This window comes from Schistocerca piceifrons, chromosome 2, assembly GCF_021461385.2.
Source record: "Schistocerca piceifrons isolate TAMUIC-IGC-003096 chromosome 2, iqSchPice1.1, whole genome shotgun sequence".
Taxonomy (NCBI): domain Eukaryota; kingdom Metazoa; phylum Arthropoda; class Insecta; order Orthoptera; family Acrididae; genus Schistocerca; species Schistocerca piceifrons.
This window is the reverse complement of record NC_060139.1, coordinates 538148294-538165046: the sequence shown is the minus strand read 5'-3', so window position 1 is coordinate 538165046 and position 16753 is coordinate 538148294. Positions and strand designations below refer to the sequence as shown.

At 39.9% G+C, this 16753-nt stretch overlaps 1 protein-coding gene across 1 annotated transcript in view; it reads right to left on the bottom strand.

Moving 5' to 3' along the window:
* Positions 1–16753, bottom strand: part of LOC124775948 (mitochondrial uncoupling protein 4) — a 408284-nt gene that overhangs the window by 143728 nt on the left and 247803 nt on the right. Inside the window, exon 5 of the mRNA XM_047250792.1 lies at positions 2190–2312. Coding sequence (XP_047106748.1) covers positions 2190–2312 — 123 coding nt within the window. The remainder of the gene's footprint in view (positions 1–2189; positions 2313–16753) is intronic.

Sequence of the window (16753 nt, the reverse complement as noted above, 5' to 3'; positions counted from 1 at the left end):
AGCAAGCTATTTTAAGATGATGTAAAATTGTGACAAACCAAGAGCAAAATTTCTAGAAAGAAATACAGGATGCACTTACACAAACTGAGACCACCTGCCAGAATGGATGAAATCTAGAATATCATTAAAGATTTAAAGAATGATAAGGCCCCATAGGGAAGATTCAGTAACAGCTGAAAGATAGAAAACTGCATGTGCTGGAACAGCCAAGAAGATACACAGAGTCTTTCAAAAAGTCTGGGAAATAGAAGCTACACTGAAAGATTGGAAAACAGCATTAATTCATTCAATCCACACAAAAAAGAGATAAAATGGACCCCAAAAGCTGTAGAGGAATTTGCCTCATTCCAGTGACTTACAAAGTTCTTTCGAAATCGGTCTGGAAAGCCAACTGGATCAGCAATTATGAGAGTACAAAGGAGGGTTTAGAATAGGATGATTCTGCAGAACAAATTTTAAACCTTACATTTATAATCAGGTAAAAAAGAATGAGAACCAAAAGCATTTTAATATAACATTTGTAGACTTCAAAAAAAAACATGTGATTTGACTGACAAGGAAACATTAATCAACACCTTAAAAGAGTTTGGAAACTTCTGAGGCTTTTGAGATCCAAATTGATGTAAGACAAGGAGATGAGTTGACCCCAGTGCTGTTCAACTGTGTACTAGAAAATGTTATCAGGGAATAGAGGAAAAGAACAGAAAAAGAAGATGGAATTTTAACAAGCATAACCAGGAGAAAAGGGGTACTCTGAGTATTGATTTTTTGGCTTTTTCAGACAATCCTGCCATCTTAGCTGAATCTATAGAAAATGGAACAATGCAGATAAATCTCCAATAAGACACAGTTTCAAAAGCTGCATATTTTTTGAAAAAGTGAAGTATACGGCAGATGCAAAGGAGGCACCAAAATACAGGATAACTGATTGTGGAAGATTAAAAAAGGCTACAAAATTTTAACATCTAGGTGAAATAATACAACCAAATGTGCTTGACAACAAAGAAGCTAATTGAGAAAGGACAAGGAATATCGAGGTGGCCTTTCAGTTAACAAAAAGCCAGTATAACAAGAAATTTATTTCCATACATGAAAACTACAGCACTACAACAATGTCATTAGATCAAAATGGCTTTATACTTCACAAATACTTCCGTTAAATAAAGCCACACAATTGGGTGAGATAGAAAAGGAACGAAAAATAATCAGGAAAATTTTGGGACCAAAATGTGACAATGAGAAATTAAGAAGTACTAATGAAGTTCATGAGAAAATGCAATGTAGATTAGACACAATGAGGGAGAGAAGAGTTGTATTCCATGGACATTTACAAAGGCTAGAAAAAAAAGAATAACAAAAAGAAATTTAATTTTTTTGACAGAAACCTGACAACGTTGACAGTCAAAGAAGATTACGCAGAGCTGAGGGATGTGGAAATAATGGAGGAAGAAATAGGACAGAGAGAAAAGTTCATAACAAAAGTAAAAGGTATCAAGGGCTCCCAGGAGAAAACAAAGAAAAAGACGTGAAATGTGGACAGAAGAAGAAGGAGAAAAATAGGGAAAGAATGAAACACTGCAGGAAAGAATTAAACATTACTGGAAAGAAACAAAGGAGAAAATACAGAAGACTTAAGTTACTTCATGTGCTCCTTAGTCAGCCAAACCAATAAAAAAAGTTAATAATAAGACCATCATATAATTGTTATCAGAAGTGCTGCAGTTCACAGATGTCTCTCTAGTCTGGTAGCTAAAAATGTAATGAGCTTAGAAATTGCTTTAAGAAATAAAGTAACAGACTACTGTTGTGAAACTATAAAAAAAGAGTAAGATGACAAAACAAGACCAATATGAGCAGCATAGCAAAGCAAATAAGACCATTTACTTCTATAAGAAAGGAACATTTACAAGCAATACTATGCTTGGTATTAAGTAAAAGAAGAACTTCATCTGTTCATCACTATTGCCCATTCTAGTAGTGGTCTGAATATGTAACAAAAACTAGTGCTATCACATGCAATTACTATATCAAACAGGTGTTCCACTGAGTATTACAGTTACTTTTGGTTATGCCAAGTCAAGTTCTATGGCTTGTGACACAAGAGTAACACTAAGCTTGCCTACCAACTTTGCTTGTATGTGCTTATAAAGCACATGAACTATCAGTTAATGCAGAACATGGTAACTCACCTTGGTGGTTTACCGAGTAGTCTTCTCTTCCCTTCCATTTGGATCTGTACCTTTACAAGGTCTGTAGGGCTAGCGACAAATTGTGCCAATGCTCCAGATGTAACACCACTAATGGCTGATTTCCTTTAAACAAATCATACAAATAATGGAAGAAAAATAAAAAAGCATATTAAGTAGGATATAACTCTTGGGGGAAAACACAGTAACAGATGAAAGTAAATACTGAACATATTACTTCAGAATTCGATATTTTTCTTGGGGTCACTATACTATAAATTAAAGAAGGAAAAATTTTGGGAAATTAAAAACATCATTCTTCCTGGTTTATACATATATGAATCTCTAATCTTCCCTAAGTCATGTCAAGACTTCTCTACACTAAATACTGAAGTTTACAACTATGAAACAACAAATACATATTATTTTCATATAATGGAAAGTCCAGGTTGGAATCTATCCTTTCCATAATTGTTGACTTTTTTAATGTCATTCACACAAAAGCCTTGTACCAGAAAAGTTTACTGCACCTTCGAAAACCTCTGTTCAGTGCCATGCTTACCTGACATCATTATTTATTTCAAAATGGACATCCATTTTAACAACATTAACATATAAAATGTTTTCTGTCAACCATTTGTAGACTTACTTGGTTATCCTCTTGGCTCTGTCTGATATCCTTTAGTTTAGCCTTTAATCTTAGGTTAACTTGGTTGTGTCCAAGAACCAGTTAATGTGATATACAAAATTTGATGTTTCCATAATTTTGAATATGATTTTGTTCCTGTGATATAGTCTGTAATTATGACCTTGAATTTCTGTCATGAAAATAAATGTCCATTCGTTTATAGGGGATGATAATTAATGGAAAAAAACTGCTTTAGTGTCCCTTGTATAATTTTACAGCCTACACAATTATAGGCCTTGGTCAAGTTACAACACTCCTTATACAGCTCTGACTCTTCATTTCTGAGGTCATATTACACTTTCCTTACAAAGAATCCTTCACTGAAGCCAAACAGAGAGAAAACAGACAAATTATTCTTAATAAAGACCATCAGTTTTCTGTTGACAGCTAGTTCTCTATTTAATGAAATAAACACTGAAAGAAATAACATATATTTGCAATTACTGATTATTTGCTTAACCCCATTTCTATTGAGAACTGCTGATTCTGCATATTTTTATCTGTCCAGAAATATGCCTTGAGCCACTTGTGGATTACAAAGACAGCAAAAGTGGGAGACAGTGTCCTGTCAAATCAGCATAAGATTCCCTGCTGAAATCATGTTGGAGCTGGAAGGATTATTTTTTTCCCACAACATCATGAATTTTTGCTTGGTGTGAGACTCTAATGTATCCATATTTGGCAGTTTGAAATTAGTTCTTATCACTGTTCCCATGTTGCTGTTATAAGTAGTCACCGAGGTTAGTGAACAGTGACTTTAATATGTTTTCATTTCTGCACTACTATTGTCTTGGTACTGAAACTTATTAATGTCACTTTATTATTTATTTCTTGTTTAATAATGCTCCAGGTTATTGATACTTTAGGATTAGTTATTTCATTTCTTGTTTTTACAAGAAGAAAATGGAGAAATTTGTCGTAATGTTTCAATTCTTGATTAGAGCATATTCTCTGAACAAAAATGAACTCTCTCCACCTATTACAAGACACTTTAATTCCACATGTTTATTTATGCCTTCATCTACTTCTGTCCAGTCTTACCATTAACTGTTTTCAGGGTGCACAGGATTCAGAGTGCTGTAGAAATATGTATAAGAGGGAAATAAATTTCTATTCTTCACAAATCTCTTTCTGTTCATCTTTCTATAAATTATTTATGTAAAGTATTTTCTTTCTGTTATCTAAAACTAGTTGAGCAACACATTTACTGGTCAATAAAATTCTTCTGTGTATGTGACTGCATTGTCACTGTATAAAGTTTTCCAACATTTTGGCCGCTGCCACAAATGGCCTTTCAGAGTATTTTTGCTAATTTATTGTTGATAACAAGTTCATTATGATAAGGCAATTCACTGTGTATTGTTTTAAATGCAAAATCTGAAAGTAATTAAATCTAAAATTATGCTCTAGGACCTCCTAAAATCAGCTGGAACTTTAATGTAAAATTATTGCCAAGTATCATGAAGAAAAACACCAGCTGTCCAACTGCTTCAAGAAACTAAAATAATTGCCATTAGTAGTATATATGCAATCAATATCCCTAGTTTGCAGGTTTCTGCCATTTAAAGAGCTACAGAACGCAGTATCAACTAGACTCTACAGTCAAAGATTTAAACTACTTTTTTTCTGTATATAGCCACAGTCCATTTCTTTCCACTAGTTTTCATCCATTTTAGTGTATCAGGCAAGTTTCATATGATAATAACATCTCTTATTTTGTCTTATTGGTATGAGACCGACCCCCAGACTCTGATGATATAGTTGCTGAACAGTTCAGAGAAAATTTGAGTCTCGTAACAAATAAATACCCCACTCATATGGTTATAGTTGGTGGGGACTTCAACCTTCCCTTGATATGTTGGCAAAAACACTTGCTCAAAACCGGTGGTATGCAGAAAACATCTTCCGAGATTGTCCTAAATGCTTTCTCTGAAAATTATTTTGAGCAGTTACTCCACGAACCTGCGCGAATTGTAAATGGTTGCGAAAACACACTTGACCTCTTAGCCACAAACAATCCAGAGCTGATAGAGAGCATCATGACTGATACAGGGATCAGTGATCACAAGGTCATTGTAGCTAGGCTCAATACCGTTTCTTCCAAATCCACCAGAAACAAACGCAAAATAATTTTATTTAAAAAAGTGGATGAAGGGTCACTAGAAGCCTTCCTAAGAGACAATCTCCATTCCTTCCAAACTGACTATGCAAATGTAGACGAGATGTGGCTCAAATTCAGATATAGTAGCAACAGCAATTGAGAGATTCATACCTCATAAATTGGTAAGAGTTGGAACTGATCTCCTGTGGTACACAAAACAAGTCCGAATGCTGTTGCAGAGGAAACAGAAAAAGCATGCGAAATTCAGAAGAAAGTGAAATCCCGAAGATTGGCTAAAATTTACAGACGCACGAAATTTGGCATGGACTTCAATGGGAGATGCCTTTAATAGGTTCCACAACGAAACACTGTCTCGAAATTTGGTAGAAAATCCGAAGAAATTCTGGTCGTATGTAAAGTACACAAGCGGCAAGACACAGTCAATACCTTCGCTGTGCAGTGACGATGGTACTGTTACCGACGACTGTGCCGTTAAAGCAGAGTTATTGAACACAGTTTTCCGAAATTCCTCCACCGGGGAAGACGAATGGAATATTCCAGAATTTGAAACACGAACAGCTGCTAGCATGAGTTTCTTAGAAGTAGATACCTAAGGGGTTGCGAAGCAACTCAAATTGCTTGATACGGGCAAGTCTTCAGGTCCAGATTGTATACCGATTAGGTTCCTTTCAGATTACACTGATACAATAGCTCCCTACTTAGCAATCATATACAACCGCTCGCTCACCGATAGATCTGTACCTACAGATTGGAAAATTGCGCAGGTTGCACCAGTGTTTAAGAAGGGTATTAGGAGTAATCCATCGAACTACGGACCTATACCATTGATGTTGGTTTGCAGTACGGTTTCGGAACATATACTGTATTCAAACATTATGAATCACCTCGAAGGGAACGATCTATTGATATGTAATCAGCATGGTTTCAGAAAACATCGTTCTTGTGCAACACAGCTAGCTCTTTATTCGCACGAAGTAATGGCCGCTATCGACAGGGGATCTCAAGTTGATTCCGTATTTCTAGATTTCCGGAAAGCTTTTGAGACCGTTCCTCACAAGCGACTTCTAATCAAGCTGCGGGCCTATGGGGTATCATCTCAGTTGTGCGTCTGGATTCGTGATTTCCTGTCAGGAAGGTCGCAGTTTGTAGTAATAGATGGCAAATCATCGAGTAAAACTGAAGTGATATCAGGTGTTCCCCATGGAAGCGTCCTGGGACCTCTGCTGTTCCTGATCTATATAAATGATCTGGGTGACAATCTGAGCAGTTCTCTTAGGTTGTTCGCAGATGATGCTGTAATTTACCAGCTAGTAAGGTCATCCAAAGACCAGTATCAGTTGCAAAGTGATTTAGAAAAGATTGCTCTATGGTGTGGCAGGTGGCAGTTGACGCTAAATAATGAAAAGTGTGAGGTGATCCACATGAGTTCCAAAAGAAATCCGTTGGAATTCGATTACTTGATAAATAGTACAGTTCTCAAGGCTGTCAATTCAACTAAGTACCTGGGTTTTAAAATTACGAACAACTTCAGTTGGAAAGACCACATAGATAATATTGTGGGGAAGGCGAGCCAAAGGTTGCATTTCATTGGCAGGACACTTAGAAGATGCAACAAGTCCACTAAAGAGACAGCTTACACTACACTCATTTGTCCTCTGTTAGAATATTGCTGCATGGTGTGGGATCCTTACCAGGTGGGATTGATGGAGGACATCGAAAGGGTGCAAAAAAGGGCAGCTCGTTTTGTATTATCATGTAATAGGGGAGAGAGTGTGGCAGATATGATACGCGAGTTGGGATGGAAGTCATTAAAGCGAAGATGTTTTTCGTCGCGGCGAGATCTATTTACGAAATTTCAGTCACCAACTTTCTCTTCCGAATGCGAAAATATTTTGTTGAGCCCAACCTACACAGGTAGGAATGATCATCAAAATAAAATAAGAGAAATCAGAGGCCGAACAGAAAGGTTTAGGTGTTCGTTTTTTCCGTGCGCTGTTCGGGATTGGAATGGTAGAGAGATAGTATGATTGTGGTTTGATGAACCATCTGCCAAGCACTTAAATGTGAATTGCAGAGTAGTCATGTAGATGTAGAAGAGATAATTTCGCCAAAATGAGAATTCACTGAAGACAACTATAAAATTATGAAGCAGAAGTTCTGGCCATTTCCTACCTTCAGGAGGCAAAACAGCAGTACAGCTGACAGGCATATATAAAAATACATGAAACAACCCTAGCTTTTGGAGAGGCAGTTTTTTCCTCAGTGGGGAGAGAGAAATAGGTTGGAAAAGTTTAAAAAGTAAGAGCAGATCATTCAGACCACAGGATGAGAGGTATTCACGCGTTGGGGGGATGGTTGAAGACAGACGAAAGTGGGGGGAGGGGGGGGGGGGGGCAGTCAGAAAGAATAGGAAGCCAAACGCAGCCCTAGCTGTCCAATACCACTATATGAAGTCTCCCATAAAAGACGCCAACCATTTCCTGCAAACAAATCAGCCAGACTGTTATTGGAATCACAATGGTCCATCCCATGCCAATCTTTTCATGGGCACATACAAGAGGCATCTGTCAAGACCCAGAAGCTGGGTATTGTTACATTCCATCCTGGATTTTACATGTTTTCAAAATATTTTTGAATCATGGCACTGAAGTGGGACATGGGCACCAGTCCAGTATTCACCCAGTTGGATGTGGGGAAACCACCTACAAACAACATCCACGTTGGCCGGTACTGTGGCTCTCATCATGAGTCCATCAGACAAATTTGATCTGCAGATGGCACACCTCCATGAATCTCAGAAGCAGTATGCTAATAAATCCTACAATAGCGGAGGCAGGGCAACTTCTGAAACCATGCATGTTGCTTATCAATTGCCTTGTGTCCACTGTACATCATTTTACACAGGAATGACTATCACTAAAATGGTTGAGTGCACAGTGACATCAGAACCACCTGCCTAGGGGACACCCAGTACGCATTTGCTTAACATGTTCTATAGCATGACAGGTGAAATGAGTGTCTGCTACACTGCATGTGCTATTTGGATCCTCCCATGCTCACTAGTTTCTATGAGCTCTGGAAATAGGAACATGCCCTGCAATACATCCTTGATCCCAACACCCTTATGGACTTAACCTCTGTTAACACATTTTCCCTTTCTTCATTATCATCATGTTTGAATCATATTTCCACATTCTTTTGCCTGCATGCACATATTTTTAGAGGTCTTTTCTGTTATCCAACACTCCTCACAACCACTAAATGTCTTCATCTGCACATTTCTCATGTCATTTCCCCTTTCCCCAATGCCATCACTGTCACGATGGTCCCCAGCTCCATCTTTCTGCACCAGTCCCAAAAAGCATCCCTTTCCTTGCCTAAAACCCAGTACCACATCCTGTTCCTTAAATGCTGCCTAAATCAAGGAACCTCTCCCCCCCACAACTGCAAAACCACACGCAAGTCCCTGGCTCTCACAAACTCGGTACGGCAAAAACATGTCTCCATTCACAGGCAACTCAGAAACATCTATGCTCCTTCTGCAAGAAACTGCTGCTGTGCAATCCCCACTACATATATCACATCTCTGAAATTTAATCACTTGCTTTCCATTACCTGGAAGAGCATTCCAGACACCACCTCCATATGTTATCCAACCTGCTGACCCAACTGCCACCTTGGGGCGCCACTATCCATGCCCCTATCCTACCCACTGTGTTTCTCCTCATCAACCTCTCATAACACCAAGAGCCTGCCTAGCAGACCTTTTCAATTTGCCACATCCCTCCAAACTCCCTACTGACACTCCACATGCAGAGCCCAAGCAATTCCAGAACACTGTTGTTAACTTTTCCACCAAAATCCTCAGCCTCACAGAAGTTTCAGTTCCATCCAAAGACCTCAAATTTAGCCTTGCACTCAAATTTAACCTTGCTGGGCTTATCCAAGACCTATTCTTCTTCTCTCAATCCCTGCAATGGAAACACATCTTTCCCACCAATACCTTCAACCAAAGGTAAACTAATTCCAACAATAAATCCTGCCTCTCCCAATTCATACCACCATCTAACTGTGATCCTCTCCCACCCCCATCTGATCACACCATGATCACCTTCCATGAATTCCTTACCTCCAACTTGGCCTTGCTACCAATCCTCTGATCCCTTCCTAAGAACACCAACTTTTCAGCAGAGGAAAGGAGAGCTATAGACAGTATCAAAAGAGATCCTGAGCTAATCAGCCTCCATGCAAACAAAGATTCCACCACTGTCATGATGAATCACAGTGACTAAATGGCAGAAGGCCACTGCCAATTGTGTGAGTTGTTACCTGTCAGAGTGATCCTGTCCCAGAAGTCAAACATAGCCTCCAATCCCTCCTTCAAGCTTAGGGCCTTCCCAAAACCTCTCCTCAAATCTACTTCCCTACTCAACCCTGCAACACCCTGCATACCCACTTTCGATATGCTCCCCTAAATTTACAATCCAACAATCCTGGACACCCCATTGTAGCTTGTTACTGTGCCCCCCTGAAAAGATTTTAGTCCTCATAGATCAGCACCTTCAACAAATTGTCTGTAATCTAGCCTCCCATGTGAAAGATACCATCCATTTCCTTCACCGACTCTCCATCATCCACACCCCTTTACCTTCGAGTTCACTACTGGTCACTGTCGATGCCTCTTCCCTATACACCAACATCCCTCATGTCCATGGTCTTTTTGCAATTGAACAATATCTTTCTTAAGATCCTTTTGACTTGAAATCTACCACCTCATTTCTCCTACACTTTACTAAATTTATCCTATCTCACAACTACTTCTCGTTAGAAGGTAAGGTACACAAACAAATCCATGGCACAGCTGTGGGCATCCGCATGGCATTGCCCTATGCCAACCTGTTTATGGGACATCTAGATGGTGATTTCCCTAAATCGCTTTACACAAATCCCTTTGAAAGGGCATGGCCAATTTCCTTCCCCAGTCTTCCCTAATCTGAGCTTGTGCTCTGTCTCTAATGACCTTGTTGTTGATGGGGTGTTAATAACTATTCTCTTATCCATTTATAGGACATTTTCCTTGCCTCCCAAAACCCCAAACCCTTGATCTGGTTCAAGTTCATTGATATTCTCATTTCTTCACAAACTCAAAACTTTCTCTCCCATCTGCTTCTCCAAGTCCTCCTCAGTCAAATATACCACATTTCCAGGTGTTGAACACCTCCTCTCTGATGGCTCCATCCACATCTCTGTCCACATCAACCCCCCCCCCCCCCAATAATACGTACATTTTGACAGCTGCCATTGCTTCCACAACAAAAAATCCCACCCATATATTCTTGCCATGCAGTGATGGCATAACTGCAGTGATAAGAACTCCCTTTCCCAGTATGCTGAAGGTCTCATCAAGGCTTTCACAGACAGGTACTATCCCCAGGACCAAGTCCACAAACAGATTTCTCATACCATTTCCCCCACATTCCCAATCCTCCCATCACCCTCCAAGAGCCAGCTAAAAAAGAGTGCTCTCTTCGTCACTCAATACCACCCCAGACTAAAACATCTGAATTGCATCCTTCATCAGAGTTTTGATTATCTATGATCATGCCCTGAAATGTGGGACAGCATACCCAAGAGCCTTCGCACCCCTTCTGAAGTGGTGTTCCGTCAACCACCCGACCTCCACAACATCCTTGTCCCTCCCTATGCCACTCACAATCACAATCCCAATCCCAATCCCAATCCCTTGCCACAGGGATCAAATCTCTGTCTAAGACCCAGGTGCAAAACCTGTCCAATCCACCCACCCAGCACTTATCTTAACCCATCAAAGGCCAGGCCGCCTGTAACAGCATCAATGTTTGTACTAGCTCTGCTAACAAGCACTACACAGCTTTTTTATATTTGTATGACTGCCAACCAGATGTCCACTAGGATGAGCGGCCACTGCCAAACTGTGGCCAAGAACAAACTAGACCACCATGCGTCACAATGGCACACCATGCAGTTGAACAAAACATGCTTGATTCCAATGGTTGCTTTACAACTCAGGCCATCTGGATCTTCCCCTCTATCACCAGTCTTTCTGAACTACGCAGATGGAAGTTATTCTTACAACACATTCTCCACTCCTGAAATTATTCCTGCCTCAACCTACAGTAACCTACTGTCTCACACTCTCCATCCAACAGCTTCTGCCCCCTCATGTTATCACCGCCTCCTTTTTCACATTCCCTCATCCTGTTTGTATGCTGCTGTTTGTGAATCTTGCCACCTGTTCTTTCCCCCTTCCCTCCTCTTCTCCTATTCCATTCCCCATTTTGCCCCCTCCTTTCCCCTCATCCCATCTTGCAACACTGAGCCTGGCAGTCTCTAGTCCCTGCACACCCTGTCAGACAGCAATCTTCTCTCTCCCCCCACCCATACCCTACTTTCCCTCCCCCTTCCACATCCTACTCCAGATTGCTATTCACATGACAGTCGCATTCTGGTTGATGCTGCCGGTGGAAGCAGTCATTTTGCATAACATATGCTTGCTTGTGTGAATATGTATATGTTCTTTGCTGAAGAAGGCTTTGGCTGAAAGCTATAGTGTGTAACAGTCTTTTGTTGGGCCTGTCTGCAACTCAGCAGGTCATCTTTATGGCTAATAGCAAACTATCCTCTTCCTAATAATAAATGTCTTAAATGTCTAAAAGACAAAGATGTTATCACATAAAAGTCACAGGAAAGTTTAATATTTCTAAGTACCCATTATATAATGTAATTGAATAGATTAAAAATCTACCCACCAAGCCGCGGCAGAACACATACATAAAAGAAGGTTATAAGACAGTGGTTCCTCCTTCAGGCACAAGGGTTGAAGGGCAAGGAAGAGGGTCAAAGGAAAAGGACTGGTGAGATCTAAAAACAAGGGGTAGATTTTGGGAAAGTCACCCAGAACTGCAGGTCTGTGGTGACTTACCAGACCGGGTGAGAAGGAAAGACTGATTGTAGACACTGCACCAGATGACATTTGGAAACCTGAGAGCTTAAAGGTGGAAGACAGGGTAATATGCAAGAGTTAATAAGAGTGAAACACTAAGTTCACTGTGTGAAACAAGTGGAAGGGGAATGGCGAAAAATAGACAAGTCAGTAAATGAAAGATGTACAAAACTAAAACAGAATGAAGAAAGGTGTAGTTACTGTGCAGAAAGGCTGAGACTGAATGAATTAACGTAAATTAAGGCCAGGTGGGTGGCGAGAACCAAGGATGTGTTGTTGTGCTACTTCCCACCTATGGAGTTCTGAGAAACTGGTGTTGCGGGAAGAAACTAGATCGCGCATGTGGTGAAATGGGCACCAAGGTCACAATTCTCATGTTGTAGAGCATGTTCTGCAATAGGATATTGTATGTTGCCAGTATACACCCTCTGTCTATGCCTATTCATCCTAACTGATAATTTGGTGGTAATCATGTTGATATTTGGCCTGTTATATTGGCATGACTACCACCAAATTATCAGTTAGCATGAATGGGCATAGGCAGAGGGTATATTCTGGCAAAACACAATACCCTGTTGCAAATCATCCTCTACAACATGATAATTGTGACATCAGTGCCTATTTCACGACACGTGCCATCTGGATTCTTTCCCCAGACACCAGTTTCTCAGAACTCTGCTAGTGGTAACTAGTGCTCCAACACATCCTTGGTTCTTGCCACCCACCTGGCCTTAATTTACATTAATTTGTTTGGTCTCAGCCTTTCTTCCCAGTAGCCATACCTTTCTTCACTTTGTTTTAGTTTTGTGCATCTTTCATTTTCTGACCTGTCTATTTTTTGCCATCCCCCTCCCACCTCTACCACATACAACACACTTAGTTTTCTTTGCTTTTGTTAACTCATGTATGATGTTTTAGCAGTAATGTCTGTCTTGCATATTACCCTACCTTCCACTATTAAGCTCTCAGATTTTCAAATCTCATCCAGTGGTCTTTCCTTATCATCTCATCTGGTAAGTCTCCCCTGACCTGGGGCTCCGGGTGACTTTTCTGAATGCTACCCCTTTTCCTAAACCTCATCAGTCCTTTCCCTTTGGCCCTCTTTCTTCCCCTTCAACCCCTCTGCCTGAAGAAGGAACAGTGCCTCCAAAACTTGCCTAATTATAACCCTTTTTATGTATGTGTTCCACTATTGCACGGTGTGTAGATTTTTTAATGATCCAATTATCTTCTTCTTCTCCTTGCGTTACGGCTTCTGTAGGACCATGGGTAGGCCCTTCGGGGACTGCATTTTCCTCTTCTTCTCCCACAACCTCTTCATTCTTTCTCTTCTTCTCTCCCACTCTTCTTCCGAGATCTTCGGTTTCCGTTTCTCCTGGCGGCTCCACTGGTGACATTCTAATCTTTTCCTGTATTCTTCTCTGTCATTGATCTCCGGCATATTTGTTCCTTCAATTTTCCTTACCTTCGACCTTGATCCCCAATCTATCCAATTATATTATATTATATTTCGTTGTTACAAGTACTCGTAATGTAATTCCATCTACATTGTTATGAAGAGAAAACTGTAAAACCGTTGTTGGAGGTCAAAGCTGCAAGAATGTATTGTTTTCTCATGAAAACTACATATTTTTAAAAAATATATCTTGCAATTATGCCTTGAGAGGTTTGCACCCATGGTCTAGGGATAGTGTCCTTGATTAATAATCAAAATGTTCACAGTTCCAGGTTGAAACCCATCGCCACTTACATTTTGATTAATAATCAGCATTGGTGGCCGAAGACTTCTGACATAAGAAGTTACCCCCATTCTGCCAATGGCCTTGTCAAAGAGGGTGGAGGAGTGGACAGAGACTCAGAGCACTCTCTTGCTCTTGGGGTGGGAAACGGCCCCGAAAGGAGGAAGAATGAGCAATGATCAATGACATGAGGATGGAGAAGGCAACGGAAACAACCACATTAAGACACATTACTATCCACAGGATGTGTGGCCTGTAATCGAAAAAGTGTGATGATGATCTCTCCATTCGCAAAAGATTCTGGAACAGCCCCCATTTGGATCTCTAGGAGGGGACTGCCAAGGGGGAAGTGATCATGAGAAAAAGATTGAATAACCAACAAAAGGATAATGTTCTACAAGTTGGGGCATGGAATGTCAGGAGCTTTAACGTGGTAGGGAAGTTAGAAAATCTGAAAAGGGAAATGCAAAGGCTCAATCTAGATATAGTAGGAATCAGTGAATTGAAATGGAAAGAATACAAGGATTTCTGGTCAGATGAGTATAGGTTAATATCAACAGCAGCAGAAAATGGGATTATGGGAGTAGAATTCATTATGAATAGGAAGGTAGGGCAGAAAATGTGTTACTGTGAACAGTTCAATGATAGGGTTGTTCTTATCAGAATTGACAGCAAACCAGCACTGACAATGACAGTTCAGGTATACATGCCAATGTCGCAAGCTGAAGATGAAGAGAAAGAGAAAGTATATGAGGATATTAAAAGGATAATACAGTATGTAAAGGGAGATGAAAATCTAATATTCATGGGAGATTGGAATGCGGTTGTAGCGCAAGGAGTAGAAGAAAAGGTTACAGGAGAATATGGGCTTCAGACAAGGAATGAGAGAGGAGACAGACTAATTGAGTTCTGTAATAAATTTCAGCTAGTAATAGCGAATACTCTGTTCAAGAATCACAAGAGGAGGAGGTATACTTGGAAAAGGCTGGGTGGTATGGAAAGATTTCATTTAGATTATATCATGGTCAGACAGAGATTCCAAAATCAGATACTGGATTGTAAGGCATACCAAGGAGTGTATCACAATTTAGTAATGGTGAAGAGTAGGTTGAAGTTTAAGAGGTTAGAAATGAAGAAGCATTATGCAAAGAAGTAGCATACAGAAGTAGTAATGAATGACAAGATATACTTGAAGTTCTCTAAGGATATAGATACAGCAATACGGAATAGCTCAATAGGCAGTACAGTTGAAGAGGAATGGACAGGAAAGTACAAAACTGTTCAGAGTCATTCAGGAACCCAGAAAAATAAGTTGCTGAGGAATGAAATAAATAGAAAGTGTGGGCCAAATGGGTGCATGAAAAATGTGAAGAAATCGAAAAAGAAATGATTGTCAGAAGGACTGACTCAGCATATAGGAAAGTCAAAACAATGTTTGTTGAAATTAAAAGCTAGGATGGTAACATTAAGAGTGCAACAGGAATTCCATTGTTAAATGCAAAAGACAGAATGGATAGGTGGAAAGAACACATTGGAGGTTTCTATGAGGGGGAAGATTTGTCTGATGTGATAGAAGAAGAAATGGGAGCTGATTTAGAAGAGATGGGGGATCCAGTCTTAGGGTTTAAGAGAGCTTTGGAGGACTTAAGATCAAATAAGGCAGAAGGGATGGATAACATCTATCAGAATTTCTAAAATCATTGGGGGAAGTGGCAACAAAACGACTGTTCACATTGGTGTGTAGAATGTATGAGCCTGTGACAAACCATTTGACTTTCAGAAAAATATCATCCACACAATTCAGAAGACTGTAAGAGCTGACAAGTGCAAGAATTATCGCAGAATCAGCTTAACAGCTCACGCATTCAAGTTACTTACAAGAATAATTTCAGAAGAATGGAAAAGAAAATTGAGTGTGTGTTAGATGATGACCAGTTTGGCTTTAGGAAACGTAAAGGCACCAATTCTGAGAAAAATAAGGGTAAGCTTTAGGGAGAGACGAGTAATATACAATATGTACAAGAGCCAAGAAGGAATAATTAGAGTGGATAACCAAGAACGAAGCGCTCAGATTAAGAACAGTGTAAGACAGGGATGTAGTCTTTCTCCCCTACTGTTCAATCCGTACATCGAAGAAGCAATTATGGAAATAAAAGGAAGATTCAGGATTGGAATTAAAATTCAAGATGTCAGGATATCAATGGTATGATTCGCCGATGACATTGCTATCTTTAGTTAAAGTGAAGAAGAATTACATGATCTGCTGAATGGAATGAACAGTCTAATGAGTACAGAATACTGACAGATTAAATCAAAGAAAGATGAAAGTAATGAGAAGTAGCAGAAATGAGAACAGCAAGAAACTTAACATCTGGATTGATGGTCACAAAGTAGATGAAGTTAAAGAATTCTGCAACCTAGGCAGCAAAATAACCTATGGCGGACATAGCAAGAAGGACATCAAAAGCAGACTAGCACTGGTGAAAAGGGCATTCCTGGCCAAGAGAAGTCTACTAGTATCAAACATAGGCCTTAATTTGAGGAAGAAATTTCTGAGAATGTATGTTTGTAGCACAGCACTGTATGGTAGTGAAACATGGACTGCAGGAAAACTGGAACAGAAGAGAATTGAAGCATTTGAGATGTGGTGCTACAGACGAATGTAGAAAATTAGATGGAGTAATAAGGTAAGAAATGAGGAGGTTCTGTGCAGAATGAGAGAGGAAAGGAATATGTGAAAAACACTGACAAGGAGATGGGATAGGATGACAGGACATCTGTTAAGACATTAGCAAATAACTTCCATGGCACTAGACTGAGTTGCAGAGGGTTAAAAACTGTACAGGAAGACAGAGCCTGGAACACATCCAGCAAATAATTGATGACATAGGCTGTAAGTGCTATTCTGAGATGAAAAGGTTGGCAGAGGAGAGATTTATGAAATTAAGAAAATATCATGAGCATCTGTAGAGGCACATTCTTGTTATATTGTTAATTACGATGAAACAAACAGAAGTGCAAAATGAGAAGCACATT